At 53.8% G+C, this 25544-nt stretch overlaps 1 protein-coding gene across 1 annotated transcript; it reads right to left on the reverse strand.

The window, feature by feature from the left end:
* On the reverse strand, positions 1-24384 carry Ctcfl (CCCTC-binding factor like). The gene is made up of 10 exons (XM_048810870.1): positions 23653-24384; positions 23009-23234; positions 16041-16220; positions 15324-15457; positions 13290-13410; positions 12649-12798; positions 10856-11016; positions 8518-8700; positions 5314-5437; positions 1-1377 (listed from the first exon to the last, which is right to left on the reverse strand). Exons 1-10 carry the CDS (start codon positions 24193-24195, stop codon positions 1229-1231), a joined length of 1971 nt encoding a protein of 656 aa, XP_048666827.1. The 5' UTR covers positions 24196-24384; the 3' UTR covers positions 1-1228.
* Positions 24385-25544: the final 1160 nt, after the last annotated feature.

A 25544-nucleotide genomic window follows, 5' to 3' on the forward strand; every position in this document is an offset into this window, starting at 1 on the left:
TTAAGTCATTTCATTTTATTGAGATGCAAAACATCTGTAAACAACAATCCAAAGTAAACCATGAGAGAAATACAGTCACCATGACAGAGTACAACAGACCCCGAATTTAAATTCACTGTATGAACTGAATCAATTTGCCGGCACAGAGGGGATACCAGGCCTTTCTTGCTAGGAAATTATTTCCACATGTTCCCATTGTGCAGGGCTTCTGAACCTGGGATAATCCGAACTACAGATCAACATTTTAAGAATCTGAACTTGGGAACTATCAATGATTTTGAAATATGGGGGTAAGGAAAGGTCCACAGCCGAGCAGCTGCGAGCTACGCCAAGACACAAACGGTCTCCTGCAGAGCAGCCCTGGTTGCTGGGGTGCTCAGGAGGCCCCTGCCATACTGCCGGGGTGGGGACCCCATGGGGCAAGAGACAGGCTCACCCACCACTGTGCGTCAGGAAAGTACAGGTTCCTTCACACGTGCACATTTTCATCCTGGGGATTTTGGGTTTCTTCTCAACTCCGCCAATTATTTTAAACATATAAACAAGGCTGTTTTAGCAAACCATACGGGTCTGAAATCCCAACAAGCAACAGCACTAACGAGCAATTTCCTACCTGCCTGGCTCCATCATTAAAAGAGAAGACAAACCTCGGGGCACGCTCTGCTGCTGAGCCAGTGGGACAGGGCACTCCTCATCGTCTACTCTAACCTCGTCTTTCATCGTCTACTCCGTTTTCTCCTCTATAATAGGATCTTTTTGTTGAACTTAGAATTGATTATAAGTATTCGGGTAGCTTTATATTTCATGGAAAACTCCTATGCATAAAAAGGACATAAAGTTAAGTCTTTCCTGTTTAAAATCATACTATCAGAGCCACCAAGGGTGGGTGTGGGCAGTTCAACGTGAAGTCTTCCAGCTCAGACGGTGGAAGCACTAGCTGGTCCAAACCGCGGAAATGACCGCTATCAAGAACTCATTATGCATTCACGGGCACCCTGCCAAGCTCGAGGAGGAGTGAATTCCTAGGTCTGAGCTGCTGCCCTCCGGCTGGGGCTTTCGTCTTTTATGAACTACCGTGAGTTTTGTGAACTGCCCGCACTCACCGTCAACACTCCTAGAGCCACTCAAACTTTGGGGAAATGGGACATCATTGTCATGAACTTGTCTCAAAGAAGAGCTAGAGGGGCCAGGGGGCTGTGAGAACGCAAGGTGGGCGAGGGGACTCTCGTCACTCGACCATCATGTTGAGGATGATCTCGCAGGTCATGTCTTCACCCAGGGCCCTGCCACCGGCTGCTGTTTCTTCACGGGGGACAGGAGCCACCTGGCTGGGGAGCGGGGCCCCGCTGGCAACGGAGACCTCTGCTGCAGCAGCCTCTGGGGGGACAGGGGAGTGGGCGTGTTAGGGACGTCTTCCAACCCACAGGCATCTCCTAACTCACCCTGGTGCCAGCCCTGTGCCTGAGTCACAGTCCCTCAAGCTCAGAACGGTCACTGAAGGAGTGGGCAGTGGCCTCCCCGTGAGATGCCCATCTCCAGATAGGGGCACATGTGGGCATCACAGGGGGCGGGGGACAAATGGCTGCTGACCAGAGACGCTGCTGTACAGGATGTGGCTCAGAGACCAGTCCTGCCCCCTGCCTGCCCGTCTTACTGCAGAGCCCACAGCAGGACAAGGCCACAGCAAAGAGCCAGCTGCTGGCGGGCACATGTCCCTGGATCCGAGGACACCGAGGAGCCCGTCGGGGCCCTGCTAGGAACAGGCCACCACCTGCTCACAGAGCTCCCTGTAGGGTAGAGGGACAATGGTGGCTGCAGGTCACAGGCCCCAGCCAGCCACTCCCCAGCGGCTGGGCCAGGAGCCGCGAATCCCCACCAACAGCATGTATGGCGGCAGCTTGCTGCTGCGGGAGGTGTGTCTGCCCCGGCATCGCGGGGTTGGGGAGGGCAGACATGCCATGAGCGTGCCGGGGGCCACAGCGAGAGCTGTCTCGAGAGCCCAGGTCACCAAGACCTGAAGTCAGGTGACGTCGTGCTTCTTGCTACCGTGAGCCAGGTCCCTTGTCTAAGTCCACACGCTGCTTTTAACAGCTGTCCCCTAACACGGAAAAGCCCCTCCTTAGCCATGTCAGAGCTTCCCGTCCCCGCCCTCCTGGAGCGTGGACCTTCAGGGCATGAGCACTGCCAGGTGCCCCTTTCCTGACCTGGACTGCGTGACTCCAGTTCCAAAGATGAGTGGAGGGAGGAGGGGGACAGTCCCTCTGTCCAGCTGGGCAAAGCTCCCCCTGGCGTCCGTGTCCAGGAAGCAGGTCTGAGCTCAGCTCAGCACCAACGAGGGCCCCTCCCCAGAGGCACCAGCTCACCTGCCAACGCTGCTGTGCTGTCCGACTCCTCTCCACAGCAAAAATGTCACCAACTTTGAAAAGGCAACCAAGCCATTCAGAATTTCAGTGAAGGTTACTCTAGTTCACGCAGATTTTTGCCCAAGGTTTTCAAGGGCTTAACAGATGACTGTTTCTTCTTTTGGGTACCAGGGATTGGCCCAGGGGCACTTCACCACTGGGCCACATCCCCAGCCCTTTTAAAAAAATTTAAATTCAGAGACAGGGCCTCGCTAAGTTGCTGAGGCTGGTTCTGAACTCGTGATCCTCCTGCCTCAGCCTCCTGAGCTGTGGGGATCACAAGCATGCACCACGGCGCCTCGGGATTTCACAGATAACTTTTAAAGGACATACTACATTAGGCGTGCAGAGGGAGAACTGCGGAGGAGCTGCTAGAGACCTGATTTCTATGGCATTTTAGGACAGGTCCCAAACTGCAGCTCAGGGTGGGTGATAGGCCTCTCTGCTCTGGAGGACTGTGAGTCGGATTTCAGCCTCCTCCCTGCAGGGGCCAGGTTGTGGGTCACTCTCCTACCAAGCAGGTGGAGAAAGAAAGGATGCCAGCTGGAGGCCCCAGGCAGTGCTACAGGAACAGACTGGACACGCTGCCCTGGAGGGGACCAGGGTCCACGTGGGAGCAGACACTCAGCACAGAGTCACACCAACGCAGGACGGTCCCGGGCTCCTGGGGAGCAAGGCTGGCCCTGCCCGGGGGGAAGACCTCAGGACCTGCCCAAGCGCAGCAGTCACAGGACCAGAGCGGGGAGGGCGGCCACTGCCCGGGCAGCAAAGGGTGATGGCCACGAGGGCTTGATCTTCACAACCCTGGGGGCCAAGGAGGGGCTGGGATGGGGTCGGGATGGGGCCTCGTGTGCACATTTGGAAGGTCTCCAGGTGGCTCAGCAGGGACACCGAGAGGCCATGTCTTGGGTCAGGTGGAGACAGATGGTCAGGGCTCTCGGGAGCTCAAGTCCCAGGCCAGGGGCCTCAGACATGTGGGCCAGCAGGAGCTGTCACACGAGGATCGGGTGGCACGCCCAGGTGTGCATGAGTGGGTGTTGGGGTGAGCAGCCTGCTGGTGGGTGCTGTTCCTCTCTGAGCACCAAGGAGAGCGCCTGCACCTGGTCCAGCGGCAGGGCGCTCCTGCAGGACACTGGGGCCTTCTGCCATGTGACATTCAACACCATCGCTGGTATGGAGACATCTGCAGGCCAGGCCAGGTCTGCCGCTGCTCACCCTTTCCTTCTGTTCTGACCCCGCGAGCACTGTGGGCAGCCCCGTGCCCTGAGCCCAAGGGGGAAGCCCTCAGAGCTGGCAGGTGATGGCAGGAAGTCCTCTGGGAATGGGGAGACACAGGATGCTGAGGAGCAGCCACCCGGCCCACCTGCCTGAGAAGAGGCCAGGAGCCCCCGCCCCGAGGAAGGGGGAGGGAGTCTGGGCTGGGGACAGCTGGACATTCACAGCCAGGCTGTGCTGCAGGACCTCAGCGTGGGGACCCTGGGGCCCAGCTGCAGCTTGCTTCCTGGACCAGGTAGGCTGGGCACCCACTCCTTCCTGCCTCAGTTCTGTCCCATGTGGGAGGGCAGACCCATGCAGGGCTGTGGTCAGCAGGAAGGAGACTTGTGCAAGCCCTTGGTGGACGTGTGAATTCCAGAAGGGACAGTGCTCCAGGGGGCAGAGGAGCCACTCTGGGGAGTGCCTATGAGGCTGGCCAGGGTGCTCCACTGGGGCCCCTCTGTCTGCCAGGACCCCGCCCGGCAGGACCTGGATTCCAGGCCTGGAGCAGGCGGCTGTGGAGTTCTGCAGGTGGGCAAGAGGCGGACGAGGGTAGGAGCTCCGTGGGCTGCTCTGAGAGGCCCAGAACCCACCCTGCACAAAGCCTGGAAGGGTAAGGACTGTGCACACCTGTTCAGCGGCAGTCTCCCGAAACGGTGGATAAACGTTTAGTACAAGTATATCCCAAGTAGCGTGTGGGGCATACTTAAGCTGAGCAATGATTCACGGCTCATCTGCAGTTTGAATTGCCTGGGCACCAGCTATGTGATCCCGCAACTCTGAAGGGAGGAAGGGTGGCGCCACCCCCATGGGGACACCCACCCATCAAGGATGGAGGCTGGAGTCACAATGCAGGACGTTTCGAGGGGAATGTTTGGGGGGAAGGCCACCTGCTCCGGGTCCTCTTCTCAGCTCTAAGGTTCAACCAGGAAAGGCGTGCAGAGGGTGACAGCCACCTGCACAGGGGCCAGTCTAGCCTGTGACTACCCTCACCTGGACAGAGGGCAGGAGGAGGGTGAGGACCCCCAGATGAGGCCATGCTGGGCTTCCCCACAGACCTTCCATCTGAAGACAAGTGTCTTTACAGGAGAAGACACAGGCCTAGAGGGCAGAAGGCCACCTGAGGAGGAGGCCACCGGCCAGGGGATGCTGGCAGCCACCAGAGGCCGCAGAGGCAGGAGGGACTGTTGTCTGCAGCCCTGAGGGACATGCTCTGCCCATGCCTGTGTGGGGCCTCTGGCCTCTGCAGCTGGCACCATCCTCGGCCACTCTGAGCTCATTTATCACAGGAGCCCCAGGACAGCTCTGGCGGGCACGGGTGACAGTGCTGTGACCAGAGTCTCCGGGGTACTGAGGGTCAGTGCGGCTGTCTTTCAGCCTCACAGACAAGCTTGGAAGGGCCTAAGTGGTGACCGTGCTGCTGTCGGGGCTCTGGCACACCCGGCCCTTCTAGCCCCCACACCCCCCAGCAGAACCAGGACACCCTCCCTGCGCAACCATCAGAACCTGCCCACCGTGGCCAGAGGCAGCAGCCAGGAGCCCCTCCATCTGAGTGGACAGGCTGTTTCTAGCCATGTCCCCTGCAGTGACCCTCAGTTTGAGAGGTTTACAGGAAAATCACCGTCCCACGGAAAAGGAGTCTGTATAAAGGAGGTACCGTCATCCTTTCCTGCTTCCTTGGGGACTGTCGGCCGCCTCTTCCTCACCCGTCTTCCTTTCCCCGAGGTGGCCGTCCTCTCCTGGCCCGAGTCACACTTCTCTGCGTGTCTGTGCATGTTGCTCTGCGGGAGAGACGAAGGCACCGTGAGGCCGTGTCCCCGGCTGCATTCACCACCAGCTGGAGGATGAGCCTCGGCAAGTCAGCAGGCAACGCGCACCCCCACGACCCTGGACAGGAAAGACGACGTGCTCACAGCGACCCTTCCTGCTGAGCTGGCCTGGCCGAGCTCGCTGGCCTAGATTATATCAGGAGTCAGTGAGACAGCAGCTCTAAGGTGAGGACTGATGACCACAGATTCCCGTCGATTTTACACAACCGGGGGCCAGGCTGTCCTGCCAGCTTCTCTCCTGGACCTACTGGGCATGAGGACACAGGTGGCTACGGATGAAAGTGTACCTGACACTCAAAATTGGAAACAAAGTCAGGTATTGCCCAGTCAAGCCCGAGAGCAACACATTCTTAGTTAATGAACACAGAGGATGACTTAAAATCAGCTAGAAAATTGTCACTATTTCTAAAGTTCACATGCAAACGTGGAAGCTGGTTGTCTCGAATTTGCTGATCACATGAAACGCCCCACCTCACCTCCGCCCCGACGTGGACCTGCTGCCAGAAGCATCCTGCTCTATGGCAGGAGAGCACACTAAGAGGAGGCCCGGGAGGTCCCTTCGGCTCCTCCCGGTTGGGCTCGGCCAGCGGGGCTGGCACACTCTGACCAGTGGTCCCATCTGCCCCCCCACCTATTTCTGTCAGAGTGCAGCTGTGTCTGTCACTCACTGCCCACAGTGGCAGCGGCGGTGGTGGCCAGTGTGACGCTGTGGCAGGCCGTTCCCTGGTTGATAAGGTGCTCAGGAGCGCTCCGCCCGCCTTTTGGGAGGCCAAAGATTCTTTGAAAATGAGACAAAAGCAAAGGTGCTTTCCCAGCAAGGCCCCTGGACCCGCAAGCGACCTCCTGAGATGCGGGGCCGGGCGGCGGCTCTGCACCCACGGCTCAGCCAGCTCTGAGCAGCAGCTGGGGGGACGCTCTCAGCCTGGCCCGAGGGGTGGGGGTCAGGCTCAGACCTGTGCCTGAGAGAGCACTGAACCCAGCCAGGAGCCACCAGCATCCACAGGTCCAGGGTCCTCACTGGGGAGGACAGGTCTGGGACATTCTGGCCCCCGACACCATCACTGTGACTGTGTCCGTGAACAGAAGTCTGTGAATGATTTAATTATTAAAAATCACTTTGGATTCCGGTTTTCAATATGCTTTCTCTTACGTTTAACAGCTTTGCGGAGATAAAATCCACAGGCCGCGTGACTTGTCCACTTAGAACGCAGACGCTGTAGTTCACTCACAGAGGCCACCGCAGGCGACTTCAGGGCCTCTCACCACCCCCAGGAAGCCCCGCACCCACGCGGCCCCTCAGCGCTCAGCGGCCATGGGTCTACTTTCTGCGTCTGTGGATTTGCCACCCCAGACAATTCACCCGGAGGACCGTGCCCCAGCGGCTCTGACCTGGCTTCTGTCAGGGCTCTTCACACCATAGCTGGTGCCCACCCTCCGCTCTGCCCCTAGTTGAGGACAGGCGACCTCTTCCAGCACAGCAGCTTTGGCTGCTGGACACTTGAGGGGACACCACTTGGGGCTATGAACTCGGGCCCTCTGGGGCTGGCGGTTCTCTTGGGCACTGCATCACGTGGTAACTCCGTGTGTCACTGGCAGGGACCTGCCTCTGTCCAGGGTGGCTCCCCCATGCTGCAACCCACCGGCCACACAAGAGAGTCCTGTCCCCCACCTTCACCCACTGCATCCCTGCCGCCTGGCTGAGGGCCTCCCCTGGGTGGTCCTGGTGGCTTCTCACTGTGCTCGGACTTTCCCTGATGCTTTCCACGTATCTACAGGTGATCTGCATGGCTCCTCTGCAAAAAAGTCTGTTCAGATACTTTAAATTTGGGTTCTGCCTGTTTTTAGCGAGGTATCTGTCTCCTCGAGTTGGAGGGGCTCTTCAGATATTCTAGATACAAGCCCCGATGAGCCTCCTGCATGGAAGACAGACACTGTCTGACGCCATGTTCCCTGGGACCATGTGGCTGATGCCCCTTTCCTGCCGTCCTGCTCACACCTGGGGCACCCAGGGCCATTCTGCTCTGGAGAATGCTGCTCTCGAGCACTCGGTGTGGGCGATGCCACCTGTACCACCACCACTACTTTCATTTGAAATCCTACACAAACAGGGTTGAGGTTCCAGAACTATCCACTGCACTGCTCAGAAAAACACAGCTACACGGCTCTTTTCACAGAAAAGACAGAGTTTCCCTATAAAACCGTCAAATACAGATAACCGAGAGCCCACCAAACCTGGGCCGGAGCACATGTCCTCCAGGGACCTCGCTGGCCACCTGTGCTGGTTTTAAAACCCTGCCCACTCGCCCACAGTCCTGTTCTCACAGAGGACTGTGCACCCCTCATGGGCTGCTGCACTCAGTGACTCACTTCTGATGAAGGGACTCGTGTCACCCGAGACGAGGCGGTGACAGGTACTGGCCTCCCTCCTGTTCCCCCACGTGCCCTGGGCAGGGAGGACGCAGTGGCCCTATGCAGCTGAGGCCGGCAGCAGGGGGAGCCGTGGTGGAAGTGGGTCCCCCGCCCGACCCACCTGCCGGCAGCCTCAGGCGACCCCGAGCCAGACCCAGCAGAGGAGCCTGTCCCCGGCGACTGACCCACAGAACCCAAGATGACGAACGTTCGCCGTCTTAAGCCACAAGTTCTGGGGTGACTTGTTATGAAGAAACAGAGGAACACAGCACCCGAGGGAACGACAGGAAGCATGAGTCTGTCTCCCAGCAGGGCACCCGGCGCGCTCCACGGCACCTGAGAAATGCCCAGAGCCACATCCCTCTGTGAGGTGGCTTCAATCTAGTTCTCCGGGGTAATTTAAAAACAACCCTCAAAAGCTGAGGCCCTTTCGGGAGTCTGAGAACTCCCCCAAACCACCAGCTAGGCGTGTTGCAAGGGACTGCCTGCTTTGGGGGAAGGGGACCGCCTGTTGGTGAGATCTGACCTCCCAAGGTGACAGAGGCTGCGGTGTCCACGCCTGGCTGGTGGTGGACACTAGCCTGAGCCTGCGTCCTCCCGGGCTCACGGCGCTGCGAGCTTACCCAGCGGGAGAAGCCCTTGCCGCACTTGGGGCACTTGTGCACCGTGGGGATGAAATCCGAGTCGTGGTACTTCCGGAAGTGGACGTTGAGAAGCTGCTTCTGCCGGAAGCGCTTGTCGCAGGAAAGGCACTCGAAGGGCTTCTCCCCCGTGTGGGTGCGGACGTGGGCGGTCATGTGGCGCTCCTAGGGCAAGGAGGAGCAGGGCTCAGCTGGTGAAAGGCCTCCACCCACCACCAGCCCTGCTTCCCCACTCCCAGCAGAAGGGCCACCAAACCAGCAAGACTGCTGGCACGCTGTGGGCACAGTGCCACCGTCCCACCCCGCCACGGGGTTGGTGCTCTAGTCAGCTCTGTGTGGGCTCCGCGTCCACCCTGGGGGTGAGTGGTGAGACGATGGCCCCACGTGCCCTGGGATCCACAGAGTCCCCTGTAGTGACCCGCACACAGCCCTGCAGACCCAGGTTCACAGGCAGTGGACCTGCGGCATGGGAAGTACCGCGTGTCTGAACCCCTGTCCACCTACTGCCCAACAGTGCCCCTGCTAGACCCTGCAGAGCTCGACCACAGGTCTTCACGCTGGTCTTCAAGCATGACGGTGGGAATAACTGTCCTTAGTGAAGAAAGAACTAGCTGTTTCAAAAATAAAACCACAGAAGGGACTTGGGAGACAGGCACGAGTCACGCCAAGCACATCCCGTTGGTATCACAGTGGCACACGCCTGTGACCACGGCAGCTCGGGAGGCTGAGGCAGAGGGGATTTTGAAAAGTAAAAATAAAATCAATTCACTAAAAAATAACAAACCAACTACTCGTTAACATATTTCTGTAGAAATATATATTTCTCAAAGCAAAACAAAAATAGTACTAACGTCTAACAGTCTAGGTTGCTCACTGCAATACTTGGGACAATCAGAAATGCAAAACTATTCATGGTTTATCTGAAATTCAAATTTAACTGTCTGGTGTTTTTATTTGCTGAATCTGACAATCTTCCAAAGAATTTAGGTGGAATCCTATCCCTGATTCTACCCTGATGTGTGTGGAAGTAACTGAGGAAATCATAGATATGTAGTTAGAAAAGGAAGCAGAATTTTAATAGGTTTTTTTTTTCAAATAAGTGTGGATATTGCTCTTTGATACTATACCCCAAATCAATAAAGGGTGTTTCCTAGCTGGGCACAGTGGCACACGCCTGTGATCCCAGTGGCTGGGGAGGTTAATGCAGGAGGATCCTGAGTTCAAAGCCAGCCTCAGCAATGGCGAGGTGCTAAGCAACTCAGCGAGACCCTGTCTCTAAATAAAATACAAAATAGGCTGGGGATGTGGCTCAGTGGTTGAGTGCCCCTGAGTTCAATCCCCGGTACCCCCCCCCCCAAAAAAAAATGGTGTTTCTTCAAGTTCAGTTGCAGTGGAACCTGTGTGCCTGTCAACTTTCTATCCCGTTGTCCTGAAAACCCTTTCGTCTACACTGTGCTCTGGACCTTCTGTCCATGTGTGATTCTGTAACACCTTGGACTAGTTATTTGGAAAGTATCAGCGTACTGGGCTTTGGCGATTCTGTAAAGTTGACACATTTCATTGCAAGATTAAAAGAACAAAATCAAGTGCACTTTCTCAGTTCACCCTGATCCTACAGACAGAGCCTCCGAGGACCAGCAGGCTGCGCAGCTCACAGTGGTAAGCAGACCCTCCAGACACGGCTTGTCTTTCTAGAGGTGAAATTCCACCACTGGTCACATGCTCCCCTTCAGGGACAGGTAAGTGCCTCCAACTGCATGCAGAGTTCATCCAGCACCTGCTCTTCCAGGTGGGAGCCAAGGTCAGGGGAGGTGGTCAGGGCAGCTGGCGGCTCCTGCCACCCCCGCGGGCTCTTCCCGCACGTGCTCTGTGGGAGGGGTGCTGTGCAACTCCCCCCTTGGCCCGCGACACGGAGCACTGAGTTTGGGCTCAAGCTCCGCTTGTTCATGACTTCTGCCACATCCCGAGGACGTGCCTAAGTGAGAGGGCCCCGTGTTTGCTGTTGGTGCCCCGAGGCTATCACAGTGACCCACAGGCCCGTGGGGTCACTGCTCTGGGCCAGGCACCACCACAGCCCTGGCACCTAGTGCAAATGCCACACAGCTCAAAGGGACGTGTTGGCATTCTTATGACAGTGGCTTGGCTGGGGTGGGCCCCTGACAGGTCCCAGGGGCCGTGGGCTGCTGCTTGACACTGGCTTCTGGCCACTCTGGATGTGCCAGGCTCCTTCAGCAGTTTCCCAGCGAGAGAAGCCGGCTCCGCCCTCCTCCCGGGCCCCGCGGCGCCACCTCCCTGCCACCCAGGGGCACCAGTGCGGTACCTGTTTGCAGGCGTAGCTGCAGTGCTGGCACTTGAACCTCTTCTCGTTCCTGTGGGTCTTCTGGTGCTGAATGAGGGCATAGCGCTCGTGGAACCCGGCGGAGCAGTAGCGGCACCTCATCTCTGTGGCCTTGTAGGTGTGCAGGTTGCGCAAGTGCACACCTGAAAGAGTCACGGACACAGCCGCCCCAGACTGTCACCTCCTGTCAGGTGCTGACCTCTGACTTCCCTGGTGGGGCGGGTGGACTGTCTTGTGCACTGGAGGGTGTTCATCAGCCTCCTGCCTCCACCTGCCAGACACCAGCAGCCTCCCTGCCTCCACTGTGACAGCCCAAATGCCTCCAGATAGTGCCCCGCATCCCCGGGTGCCCTGTTCCCAGCTGAGAGCTGCTGCTGTCAAGGAGCAGCTATGGGACCTTCATCTAACCCCCTCCAGTGTGGGTTAGGGTCTCGTGAGGCTGGTCCTGCGGGAGCCAGAGTGTCCCTTTAACCAAGCTCCTGAGAACTGTCCCACGGTGGGGGGCGGTCTCAGGATAACTAAGGCTCGCACGTCATGAAGACAGCCCCTCTGCACTCGGACCCAACAATCCTGCGGAGAGTCAGGCCCTGTCTTCCTCACATCCAGAGTGACCTGGGGCACACACACTGTCTGGCCACGCTCCAGAGCAATTTCTGCTCAACTAAGTCTCAGGGTGGCGTTTCTGTCACCGTGGGAAAGGCTGAACCAGAGCAGACAGCTGTGGCAGAGGGCACCCTGCGAGGTCCGACCTGGACATCTCCAAAGTGGTTTCTCATGGTGGATGGAGCCTCCTGGGGTACGTGGAACGTGTCACCCACAGGCATGTGACATAACTGTGCTCCTCTGCCACACTTTCTGTGCCGCACACTTTCTGTGTCAGAAAGCCTTTTAGCCTCTCTCAGCAACGGGCTCGTGATCCTGGGTTCCTACCAAGTCCCACTGGGCTGTATTTGGGGTGAGTCGAGATCGACAGAATGTTCCAGATGCAAAACAAAAGATCTGTCAAACACTTCTACTATTTTGGGGGAACTATTTCAAAACATTTTATCTCACCTCTAGAATTCCTCAGAGCAAACTGCGGAATTTTTATCTTTGCCAATGCATTTTGAGTGTCATCACGTCATGAATTTGGGAAAGAGAAAAAAGGCCACGGGAAGGGAGGCCAAGGAGCCAGGAGACAGGCTCTCGGTCTCCTCTCCCACCCAGTCCCCAGGCTGAATGCTGGTGGCCCTCCCCGCAGGCACGCAAAACCCAGGTCCCTGGTGTGCACTCTCCCAGTGTCTGTCCTGACTTGTGGTGTCCCCGAAGCTCAGCAGAGGAGTGTGGCCTTTGTGTCAGAGTCGCCCTAGTGAAGTGATTCCCCTGAAGGGAGCCTTCTGTGCCCTTGATGCCCGGCTGGCCCCCAACTTGGGGAGAGAACACCCACAGAGCTAGAGTGACAGCCTACCGGCCCTAGCACCAGGATCAGGGGACTCTGGGGCAGGCCGCTCTAGGTCTCTGAGCCACAGTGTCTTCCTCCCTAAGAGCAGGTCAACGTGGACTAAAGTATCACTTGAGACCCTGGTTTGGGGCCCACCTCGTGTGGACAGGCCTAGCTTGGAAACCTGCCGAGGCTGCACTTAAGGAACCTGCCACCAGATGGCGCCGCAAGACCTCTGGAAAAAAACTGGTCCCTGGACAAGACGCGGGGCAGGCTCCAGACAGGTTCTGCCTTTGCCAGCTGTGCTCAGAGGGGGCCGCCAGCGCCATGCTGGGAGGGAGGGTCAGACACTCACGCAGGTCGCTCTTCCGCGCGATGATGGTGGCACAGTGGGGACACTGGTACTTGGGCACGTTCTCGCTGTGCTTCTGCAGCACGTGGATCTTCATGGTCCCGCTCTGGGTGAACCGGGCGTGACAGACGTGGCACTCATAGGGCTTCTCACCTACGACAGGAACGGAACCACCCCCTGGAGTGCCGCTCACCCCTCTAAAGGACGCCTGTTGCCTGCAGCTTCCCCACCAATCCCTTTCTCATAGGTGTGAGCCCCTAAATCAAGCCAGACAGCGTCCACTGGGCCTAGCTGTGTCCATGTGGCCCAGACCCGGAGGCTACTGGCCAGCTCAGGTGGGCGCACGGCTATCATCCTCAGGGTCATAAAAGAACACACACGTTGTTCAGAAAACTCAACAGCGTGTCCACCGCGGGGCCGGCACACCTGTTATATGTTTGGCCTTAAAGCTGAAGGATGGGTTAAGGGGTGGACTTTGAGGCACCTGAACAACCCACAGGAACAAATTCTAGGGGGACTTGCCACAGTGGACACAGCGGGCGCTTCTGTGCCTCCCCTTCAACACTCAACACAGATCAAAAGCCCCGTGGCCACAGAAATCCACGTTCTAAAGAAGTTGGACATGGCCATGGGGCGGGCCTCACCCGAGTGTGTGCGCATGTGGCGCTTCAGCTTATAGGAGTCCTTGCTGGCGTAGCTGCACAGGCGGCACTGGAAGGGGCGCTCCCCCGTGTGCGAGCGGATGTGGCGCTTCAGCTTGCTGGCCTGGAGCAAAGGGAAGGCTGCTGAGAAACGGGAACTCAGCCAGCCAGCTTACAGCAGAGACCTCAGGGAACCAGGCCTTAGCACCAGAGCCCATGTCCCCAAAAGTATCAAACAGCCGTTGCCTTTGGCATTTGGTTGTGGGCACTTTCCATTCGAGGTGTGAGACTTTTGGGGACAGACAGTTGGAGGCACTTTGCTTTTCAACCTCACTCTACAAAGGAACACTGGGAACCTCACCAATCAGTGCCACGTGGGTTTATTTCCAAGGCCACTGATGCTCACAGTAGCACAAGTGTAGGGATGTGTGTTACTGATTTCTTTTTAAGAAAATAAATCGGAATTTGATGAATTAGTTAAATAGCGAACACGAAACCCCCCATTTGGTCATTTCTGGTCGCCTGCTTTACCTCCTTCTAGAACTGTTCTTATGCTGTGTTCCTTGTGTGTTCTGCAGGAGACAGAGGTGGTCACCCACAAGGCCCACAGCATCCTGCTTATCATCACCTAGGGCTACACTCATCTGCTTCCAAGTGAAAGGTATGCACAGGCCAGGAGAACCTTCAAGAACAGGGGAAGTGTAGGATGGAAAACTAACCAAACTGAACGACTTAGCTTAATTATCCAGGAGAAGAGTGGATATCTCTGAGCGTTTTAGAAAGCAAAGCAAAAAGAATTTTAAAAATCACAGCATGAAGGTTTGAGTCAGACAAGTGGACTGACTGGTGGAGGAAGGCTGAGCGCAATGTCTCTAAATGACTTTTCAAGGTAGGAAGGGCCAGGGGACCTCAAAGGCCTTCCAAAACAGTGCATCCCTCACACCCGGCCGGCCAGTGTGCACAGGGATGGAGCCTCCCCACCCTAACGCAGACCAGCAGGCATCATCTGGAAAGGGCTCCGAGGAGCAGAGAGCAGCAGCATCCTGGTGGCCAGGCAGCATGGAAGCTCTGGAGCTGGAAGCTCATGCCCAGAACCCACCGGGCAACAAGACTCCATCCCTAGCTCAGGGTCCTCCGGAACCTCTGGGCTTTGAAACCTCGTTCTGTGTGTGCGTCCCATGTCACAACCTTTAACTCACATGACAGCGAGTCTTTAGAGAGAGCAAGAGCAGGCAGAAATGCCTGGAATCAGTTCCCTCCCTTGTGAAACGCTCTTGCCCCATGATTGGATCTCCACACTAGCTGTCCCCTTTAGCTCAGTTCCAACTGACCAGGCCCAGCCAGGACCCAGCATGCTCCTGAACAGAGCAGGTCCCGAAATTTAACTGACTTTGAAAAGTAAATGCGGTTGCGTCTGCTAAACCTGCTATAGGTCTCTATAAAACTGCCTCCTTGAATGACCTTGAAAATAGCAGGTTTGGAAAGGGCACTCCCTCTGTAATTAAGAGTGGAAAAGGCTGTGATTACATCTTCCAGCACGTTGCTTTGCATCTGAGGCAGGGACACTGAGGTCAGCTCAAAAACTTTAGCAAAAATTCAGATGGAGTGGGTCTTAGTCCAGTGGGGGAGCAAGCACGGGCCCCGCATGTGCAAGGCCCTGGGCTTAATCCCTCAGAACTGCCAAAAAAACAAAAATTTAGATTGGATCTGTGTTTTATGTTAGAGCAAATACATTTCAATTTTGTAGCACCGAGAATGACATATTAGGTAGACCTTTCCAGCAAATCCGAGAATTATTTCTTGACCACAGTAATTTCATTTGTGATTTGTATAACTTCAAGTATTATTTTCACTGATGAGTAATCAAAGAGGGAAGGAAATCCAATTCTCTGTGTTCTGTTTAGAAAACAAGGTGCGTAGTACTCCCTGCATGAATCTGAAGCAAGCCCCGTCTTCAGGAAAACCTCTCCTGGGCTGGGTCCTCCCAGTGGCCCCGGGGTTGGCGCTGGCCGAGGCAGTGGGCGGGAGGGGACCTACCTCCACACTTGCGTATTTGCACAAGGAGCAGCTGAAGGGCTTCTCGTGGGTGTGTCTGTAGCGCCTGTGCCGGACGAGCTCCCCGCTGGTCACAAAGGCCATGTCGCAGTCCCCACACTTGTAGGGCCTGGTTCCTACAAAATCACAGTGTTCACACCTTAACAAGATGCAACCACAAAATGTCCCAGGATTTCATAACTTCTAAATTACACTCAAACTCAAAATGCTTCAAAAATTAAGGAGGAGCTCTTTAGGCTATCAATATCACAGACGTCTGTGGGAGAGATCTTGGTAACATTCAGTGCTCTCAACTTTAGTGCAGGAACAACCAGAACCAGCAGAACTGAAGTACAAAGCAACCCGCGACCGTAGCCCACGACCCTGGGAGGACACTGCAGGACGGCAGGTGGTAGGAGCCCTGCGCACGCTGCACCTCGGTCACAGCTATGGAAGGTTTAATGCACAAGTTAGAGATGAACTAACGACGGCTGAGACCAACTATAACTAATAATAAAATAGAGTCATAAGAACACACTGGGATAAAAGTTACTTGAAACCTATGAACTGTTTATTTCTGGAATGTTCCATTTAGCAGTCTGGACTGCAGGTGACCATAGGGCACTGAAGCCACAGAGAGTGAAGTAGGGGAGGAAAAGCCCCTTCTCCTTCTGCATGAGCCTCGGCCTGCCCCAGGGACAGCCCCCGGGGCCACTGCACCTGTGTGGGTGTTGACGTGGTTCCGCAGCAGAGTGACGGTGCGGAAGGCCTTCAAGCAAAGGTGGCACATGTGAGGCTTCTCGCTGGTGTGGGTTTTCATGTGACGATTGAAACTCGAGACTCTAGAGGAGGTGAACATGCAGACGCTGCAGCGGAAGGTCCGGAAGGTCCGCTTGGCTGCTGTGGGGAGACAAGAGAAAGCACATGGTCACCGGAGTCTTCCTTTAGCAGCCCCAGGGCTATTGAAACACATCAGAGCAGGCAGCAGTTTAGGAGCCAGCGGGAGCAGCTAGGGACGCAAAAAGTGCCCCTGGACTCACATTTGCAGTTACAAACCGCTGATGGCATTTCAGTCCAAATGCATGATACCAGTACCAGAGAGAGCAACGCCAGCCTCATTCACAAAAATTACAATTATTTTATTTGAGCTGGCCAGTGGCTTCCCAAAGACTTGTCTTTACCTCCCTAATCTGGAATCACCCAGTGCAAAAGAGGCTACCTGGGGTGGTGTGGGAGGAGGACATTTTTTTAAAACACTCCTGAGCAACAGGCAGCAGGGAAAAGCAGCTCTGAGGTGTTTTGGGGACACAGGATTTGAAGAGCTCCAACATGTCCCTGGGAATAAAGAAGGCCATGCACGGGCCTGAGGTTGTGGCTCAGTGGTACAGCTCTTGCCTCACATGTGTGAGGCCCTGGGCTCCTTCCTCAGCACCACATAAAAACAAATAAATAAATTAAGTAAAGGTTTTGCGTCCAACTACAACTAAAAAAATAAATATTTTGTTTTAAAAAAAGGTGGCCACATATGTGCCCAGGGTTTATACCTGACTGGACAAGGCTCTCAGCACTCAGCCCTGGCTGACCTTGATGTTCTTGGAAGCAGGAAGTGCAGGCTGAGGCAGAGCTGTCAATCACCTGGGTGAACACTGGGATGGCCAGGCCCAGCACACACATGTTCTTCAGCAAGACTCAAACAGATTTCATTTTATTTTTTGGTTTCAGGTGTTGAAGGAAATCCTTGCCCAATCATTAGCAGAGGGTTGCAGCAGGCACACAAAGCAAAGAATAGACGTTTTACAAAGTTCAGAAAAATTACCAGCCCAGGAAATACAAGGAGAAGCAACCAACAGCCCTGGGGAGGGAAAGAATGTGATTTACAGAGTTGCCCCCTTAAGAAAGCATGCATGGTTCTCAGCAAAGCAAGACAAGGTTTGTCCAGAAATAGGAAAATACGATGATTCATAAGATAAAAAGCTGGAAAGAAACCGCACCGGAGGAAGTTCAGACACCTGACGTACCAAAGACTTTGAATCAATGATTTTAAGTATGTTCAAAGACCTAAATAAACGGTGTGTAAAAAGCTGAAAGAAACCATGGAAATGGTATCTCGCCAAATTGAGAATATCAATAAAAAGATTAAACTTCCAAAAAAAAAAAGAAATCCTAGAATGTAAAAATACAAAAACTGAAATGAAAAATACACTAAAGGGTCCCAATGGCAATTCCAAGCAGAAAGGAGAATGAATCAGTGAATCTGAAGAGAGGGCAAGTGAGATTACTGTTTGGAAATAGAAATAAAAAGGAATGAAGAAAGTAAGCAGAGCCTGAGAGACCTGTGGGACATCCTCAATTGTACTAAGACATCCAGGAAGCAAGGGGAAAAAGTTTATTTGCAAAAATAACTGCAGAAAACTTCCCAAATGTGATGAGAAACTCTACACACTGAGGAGCCTGCTGAACCACACCCAGGGTAAACTCAGAGAGATCCGCATCAAGACGCTGGAGTCAAACTGAAAGACAGAGGCAGTCTGGAAAGCAGAACCTGAGATGAGACTCCTCACCACACGGAGGCTGGACAAGATGAGCGGCTGACCACCACTGGAATCATGGAGGCTGGAAGGCAGTGGAACGAGTGGTCAGGAGCTGAAAGGGAAACCGGCAATTCCACAGTGGGCAAGAGCATCCTTCAGCACTGAAGGAGACATTCAGACCCTCCCAGCTAGACAGAAGCTGAGCAAGTCTGCAACGGGCAGACTGTCCTATAAACACTGCTCCGGAGACTCCACAGGCTGAACAGAAGGACACTGGATATACCTCGAATCCACAACAACACAGGCTCACTAGAAATGCCATCCTCTTACGTGTGACTCCTCTTTCTCCCTGTTGGTCTAAAAGAGAACAGCATAAAACAGTGTCATGTATCTGTGTTAATGGGCACACAATATATAACGTTGTTCTGGGAAAATAACGGTACGGAGGAGTGGAAAGTAAAATTACTGAAAAATGATGTTTCTAAAAATGTACTGTTGAAAGGAAAGTGGCAATAACTTGAATTAGATTGCTATAATTGATATGTTAAATGCAAAACCAATGAAAATGAATCAAAAAACATATTTAAATAAAGGCACAGTAGAAAATAGTTACTCAACATGAAGGAAAGTAGCCATAGAAGAACAGAGGGGAAAAATATGACAGTTCAAAAAAATTGAGCTGGGTACAATGGCACACACCTGTAATCCTAGTGACTTGGGAGGCTGAGGCAGGAGGATCACAAGTTCAAAGCCAGCCTCAGCAATTTAGCGAGGCCTGAGGTAACTTAGCAAGACTCTGTCTCAATTTAAAACATAAAAAGGGCTGGGAGTGTGTGGCTTTGTGGTTAAACACCCCTGGGTTAAATTCCTACTACCAAAAAAAAAAAAAAAAAAAAAAAAAAGATATATAATATAATAAATATATATATATATAATGAGATAANGTTCAGACACCTGACGTACCAAAGACTTTGAATCAATGATTTTAAGTATGTTCAAAGACCTAAATAAACGGTGTGTAAAAAGCTGAAAGAAACCATGGAAATGGTATCTCGCCAAATTGAGAATATCAATAAAAAGATTAAACTTCCAAAAAAAAAAAGAAAGAAAGAAAGAAAGAAAAAGAAACAGAAAAAAAAATTCCTTCCTTATCAGTAAGTAGATCAAATTATCCAATTAAAAGGCAGATATTTGCAAAAAAGGACAAAAAACATGGTCCAACCACTTGCCTTCTGCACAAAACTTGTTTTATATTCAAAGGCACAACAAGGCTGACAGTAATAAAGGGAAGGTGTGTGGGCAGAACCACCAAAGGAGGACTGGGGTGGTGACACAGACATCAGACAATACTGACTGGTGTCAGTCAAAAATGACATCCCATAAGGTTAAAGGGTCATCCGTCATAAAGACAGGACAGTTACAAACCACATGCACTTAGCTGAAACTAGAAACAGCTCATGATAGCTGGAGACCTCGACGCCACCCTTTAAACTACAGACGATGCAGATCAGCAAGGAAACGGAAGACTTCAGCAGCACCATAGCCAAGCAGGCATGACCGACAGCTACGCAACACTGCACAGCAGCAGCTCTGCGTCTACCAGGAGCACCCCAGGCGGCTCTGAGCAGAGCAAACGGCAGGCCACAATACAAGGCTGGATGAACTCTTTAAAAGGCAGAAATCTTAACAGAGTATGCCCTCAGACCATAAGGGAATAGAATTCGAAACCCATGCTAAGGGGAATTCATGAATATGTGGAAGTTCAGCAACACGCTCCTAAGGCCAATGGGTCAAAGAAGAAATCACAGGAAGATCAAAAAATACTCTACATTAAACAAAAGGGAAATGGAAGAGACCAAGGCTCACAAGATGGACCTAAAGCAGGGCTCAGAGGGAGAATTTCAGTGGTGAACACTGACACTGTAAAAAAGAAAATTTTAAAATCAGTAACCTAACTTTATACCTTGAAAAACAAGAAAAAGAAGATAAATCTAAGCCCAAAGCTAGTAGAAAGAAATAATAAAGAGAGTGGTGAAACATTAAACAGAAAACAGAGAAAACCAACTGAAATTAAAGGTGGTTTTTTTGAAATCACCCTGACAAACCATTACCTAGACTCTGAACCAAGGAGGGGGGGAAACACTCAAATTAAAGTCAGAAGGAAGGTGGGGCCATTACTAGCAATCTGCAGAAGTACACAGCAGCATGAGAACACTGTGGACAAATGGGATAGCCCAGACGAAGTGGAAACTTCTGAGGAGCACACAAATGACCAGAACTGACCAAGGAGAAACAGAAAATCTGCACAGACATACAGCAGTAAAGCGATGGGTCCAGCCAGGCTCAGTGGGCACACCCCCATCCCAGCGATTCCAGAGCCTGGGGCAGGAGGATTACAAGTTCAAAGCCAGCTCTGGCAACTCAGCCAAACCTTTCTCAAAATAAAACATTTTTACAAAGGGCCGGGGAGGCATGTAGTTCAGTGGTAGAGCACCCCTGGGTTCAATCCCCAGCACTGCCAAAAAAGAAACACAGGAAAGAGGGAGAAAGAGAGAGAAGAGAGAGACAGAGATACTGACTTGGTCACAAGCTTCCCACAAAGACCATCCCAGGACAAGACCAGTGCGCTGATTAACTCTAGCAACTATCTGAACATGGACCCCACCCAGCCTCAAACTTCTCTCCCCAACTATCCCCAGAGGCCAGCATCACTCTGATGGGAAAGCAGACAAAGGCATCCCAAGAAACCCACAGAGCAAGCCCCCTTCTAACTAAACGTCCAATATAACACTAGCACATCGCGTCAGCAATGGCGAGGACGGGGCGCCAGGCCAGGTGGGACCTGCCCAGGAACAGAGGGCTGTTCAAGGTACAGATCACTCAGTACAGCACCCACGTTACAGGATGAAGGAGACAACTGCACACGGGCATCTCAGCAGTCTCACAGAACCCAATGCCCTTCTCTTGACAAAGTACTCAAGGGGCTTGAAATAGAAGGTGTGTGGGTTGAACTGTAACTGCCCCCTGCCCCCAAATAGGTGCGTGTGAGCTTGTCCTTATTTGCAAATAGTATCTTTGCAAATGGAGTCAGGTTAAGATGAGGTCCTATTGGATGAAGGCAGGTCCTGATCCGATATGACTGGTGTCCTTCCAAGAAGAGGAAAGGAGACAGGAGGGTCCTGGACAACTCCAGGGACAGTGGGGGCAGAGACGGGCATGTGGCACCGACAAGCCAAGGACAGCCATGGCTGCTGGCAGCCCTAGAGGCTGAGAGGCCTGGAACGTATGGTTCCACAGAGTCTTCCTGGGGAGCACGGTTTCCCAAAAACTAGATTTCAGACTCCTAGCCCAGCACTGTGGAAGATGACATTTCTGTTGCTTTGAGCCACCTAGTTTGTGGTGTTTGGCTACAGCAGCCCTGGAAAACTAACATGGGAAGGAGCCCACTGAGAAATGAGCAATCCATCCCCGAAGACACACCACGGGCAACAAGGGTGTGAGAAGCACTCGTCATCTGTCATTAGAGAAATGTCAATCACCCACAAGATGGCCGTAACTTAAAAGCCACATGGGAAGTAAGTGTTAGAGGGGCCGAGGAGAGGCTAGAGCCCCACCACCCTGCTGAGGATGTAGATGGCTGCAGCTGCTGTGGAAGTGTGGAAGGGCCGCAAGAAGCCAAGCACAGGGCATCTGCATGACCCAGCACCTCCACTCCTAAGTGTGCACCTCCAAATTGAAAACAGGTGTTCAAACCAAACCTTGGGTGTGAACGGTCACAGCAGCACCATTTGTACTAGTGAAAAGGTAGAAACAACCCATGTCCAGCAAAGGAGGACTGGAAGAACACAATGCGATGTGTTCGGCAACAGAACACTGTTTAGTCATTAAAAGCTCACCAATGTAGGTGAGTTTCAACAACAGGATGCTAGTTGAAAGCGTACAGACCAGAAGGCCACGTGTGAAGAGAGAGTGACCCCACTTGCATGAAATGTCCACACCCAGGCCAATCCAGGAGGACAAAAAGTGGCCTGGGGGTTGCCAGGGGCCGAGGGCAGGAAGTGACTGGTGGACAGAGGTTTCTTTTGGGAGAGACAAAACCAGACAGCAGGGAAGGTTGCACAAAACTGTGAATATGTAAAACCCTGAAATGACCTAGAACTGGGGATTTCAGCAGGCCATCTCCTGAGCACATGCCTGAGAAAGGGCCACGAAGCTACAGGCTGCAGAATTGACCTCCTGCACAAGCCCAAGGCAAGAAACCTCATGGAACAGCCTCGGCCACATGTGAGAGCCACCGTTGGTGGCAGTGTGCCTAGACAGTCCTCTTCTTAACTGAATCACCTCCCACTGGGCTACCTGTTGTCAGGAAGAGAACAATGCTGAGTGATGCCAGGTAGGACCCTGAAAATCTGAGCTGGTACGATGAGGCACTGGGGGGGGGGAGTCTTGTTATAAATGAGCAGCATTTTTTTTGTTTGCTTAAGAAAGAAGCCAAACAAATTATTTTGAGGGTCCAATTCACCCTGGGGGGCCACTGAAATACAATGGTTTAATATGGCTTTTATAGAATTTGAAAGTCCCTCTTGAGGGCTGGCCCCATCTGCCTCTTGGGGCCCACCCAGCACCTCTCCAACATAGAGCAGTCCACACCCACATGCGATGTATACATGCTGGACAGACGGGCAGCACAGAGCACTTTCTGCTGCTTAGGCCCGTGGTCCCCACCGCTGTGGCTTCTTAGTCCCTCCCCCTGGCCTCACAGTCTCCTGAAGGAGTCTGCTCAGCTCCAGGGCCTGTCGTTCTTGCTCCTCCTCAATCGGGGAAGGGCTCACTCCCCTGTCCTGGTCTTACTTGGCCCCCTTCTCAGACTCCACTGGGGCTGCAAACTACACAGCAGCGTCCGGAGCTCAGTCTCCTATTTATGGGGACAATACTTTGCAGAACATTTTTACTGTGCTTTTAAAACTTGTGTGCAAAATGCAAAACACTTCTGAATTTGATTCACAATACAGAGCATTAGTTTAAAATTCTCCCCATTTCCTGACGTTTTGAAAGCAACTAAAAGTCAGCCACTTAAAACTTCAGTTACCACTGCCTTCCCACAAAGAAAAAGCAGCCCGGATTTTGTAGTCTCTTAGGCAAGATGGACAGGCCTACCCTTTGTTTTTCTTTGATTTTTTATAGAGCTGGCTTTTTCGACATCTGCTTGACCAGATGCAGGTTTATCTTGCTGTTCTTCCACGTTTAAATTGGAAATTGTCAGAACAATTTCATCTTTTCCTTCGACTCCTGGCCTTGCTTCCACAAGAAAGAATTGCTCTTCTGTGCCTTCAGTTGATCGGTTTTCCACCACCAGCTGCTCCTCTTCCTCACCTTTTTCAAGCTGATCAACAAAAAAGGAGCATTCAAACAAAGGCAACACTATTGATTACAGTCCAACTAAAATCTCTGCCTTGGACAAACCATAGAATATATGAAGAAAAGCAAAAATAAAAGATTATGCAGTGCAACCAAAATGCTTCAGCTGCAATGATTTATCGCTACGGTTTTTACGGTGAAACAACTTTTTTTTTTTTTTTTAAACACGATGCACCTATAGTATTTGAGTTAGCATAACTTTAAAAACCCTAATAAAAAAAAAGAAACAAAGGTCTCCCACGATTTTCCTGGGAATTATTTTTTACTGTGTTTAATCTTAAACTGCAAATTAGCTTGTCCGTTGGTAATATTGCACAAAGCCGAGTTTTACGATAAGGTTTTATTTTCTTCTTCTGTGCACAGGGTCGGTTTAACAATTGTACCTTGGTCAATCCTGTGCTTTGGGCCCCGCTGGCCGCTAACTGGCGCTCTTCGCCCGTTGCGGACACGTTCTCCTCCAGCAGGTGGAACTGCATCACCTCTACCCCTTGCAGCGGGAACAGCTCTTCCTGGACGCTGATGGCCAGGCACTGCTGCGCACTCTGTTGGGGCTCTTCGCGGAGCCACAGCAGCGACGGCAGCCCGCTGTCGGCCTGCACCACCACCTGCACCTCCTCTGCCGGCTGTGCACTCAGCCAGCCCAGCTCCCGCATCTCCACGTCTTCAGAAGCCAAGTGCACGGTCTGCAGTGTCAGGATGTGCTTCTCGCTCGGGGCGGGCACCAGCGACAGCTCTCCCTCCAGGTGCTTGGCTTGCAGGGGCCTGCAGCTCCCCTCGGCCTGCAGCTCGCTGGCGCCCTGCGGGCTCCCAGATCTGCGCACTGTTTCTTCCTGCGTACCCTGCTCTGGGACTTGGGCCGGCAGCACATCAGGCTCTTTGATTTTGGTAAACTGCGTGGAAGGGCCCGAGACCTCGGTGGCGGCCATGGTGCCGCTGCCTGATTGGGAAAGAAGCCAGCGGTCTGGAAGGGCACAAAGGGCTGGGCCTAGGGGCTTCAGGGGTGATGCTGCTCTGGCCCAAGAGGGTCAGACCACAGTGACCCTGCGTGGCTCCAGAGGGCTGCATGGGAGGGACCTTGGCCGCAGCAATGTTCTAGAACGCCGGGGGGCCGCACGGGCTGGGTGGGGGCCGTGCGTTCTGCCCAGTGAGGCCTAGGTGGGATACATGCCCGCTCCACCCTGCAGGCCTCCACGTGCACCGCGCTGGCCCAACCCCTCAGGAGCAGGGAGCCTGCGGCCTGGTGACTCCTGACCCATCCCACTGGCCAGGTCTTGAGCGCCAGGGGCCCCCCTCCTCGCTTCCCTGGCACCCTCCGCCCGTGCCCTTCCCACCCTAAGGTACAGTCTGTGTTGCTAGAGGCTGCCTCGTGCCGCCCCTGGCCTCCCTCACCGCGGGAGGCGTGGCCTGGGGCCAGCCCGCCTGTCCAGGCCTCGTGCACCGCGTGCTGCAGCCGCCGCCGCCGCCACCTTGAGGGTGAGCCCAGTGCGCAGGCGCCAGCGTCAAAGGGGCTATGAGAGGGGGCGGAGTCAGGGGCATGGGGAGCTGGGGGGATGGAGCAAGGGGGGCGACCAGGGTAGGGGCAGGTAGGACCGGGTGGGATGGAGAGTAGGGATGGAGGGAGGAGCTGGAGAGAGGTGAGAGATGGAGAAGAGGGAGGCGGAGGAGAGCCCTAAAGGGGGCGCCGAGAGTGCTGGGGGGAGTGGATGATGGACTTGGAGGGGGCCCTGAAGGGGGTGCCAAGAGCCACGGGGGGTGAGGAAGGGGGCCGAGTGGAGGAGGGCGGACCTTAAGAGTTCGTGAAACAGAAACAGGGTAGTGCAGCTGGACAGGGCAGGAGTGGCGGGAGGAGAGCCCTGGAGGAGGCTTCCCGAGCGGAGCTGGACAGGGTGTAGGAATGTGCGGGAAAGCACCCAGGGGCGAGCAGGAGAGCCCCGCTTTGCCGGCATCGAGGAGGGACAGGGAAGTCCGCGAGAAGTTGGGGGTGGGGAGGGAGGACCCCTAGAGGACGCGCAGACAGGCGTCGCAGAGGGAGGCGTAGGTGTGCAGAGGTGAGGGGTCAGGGAGAGGAAGGGGAAAGGGAACCCTGGGTGGCACAGATATGGAGGCCAGCGGGACAGAGACAGGGCAGTGGAGAGGTGGGGAGCTGGGAGCCAAGGGAGCAAGACGACTGGGGCATGCATAGCTCTAGGTCTTTCTGGCTCTTTTGATCTCATGCAATTCCAGAACTGTCTCATTCAAGCGCGTGGGAGGTCCAGGGGGAAACGGAAGTGTGAGG

Source organism: Marmota marmota, unplaced genomic scaffold (assembly GCF_001458135.2).
Source record: "Marmota marmota marmota unplaced genomic scaffold, marMar, whole genome shotgun sequence".
NCBI lineage: Eukaryota > Metazoa > Chordata > Mammalia > Rodentia > Sciuridae > Marmota > Marmota marmota.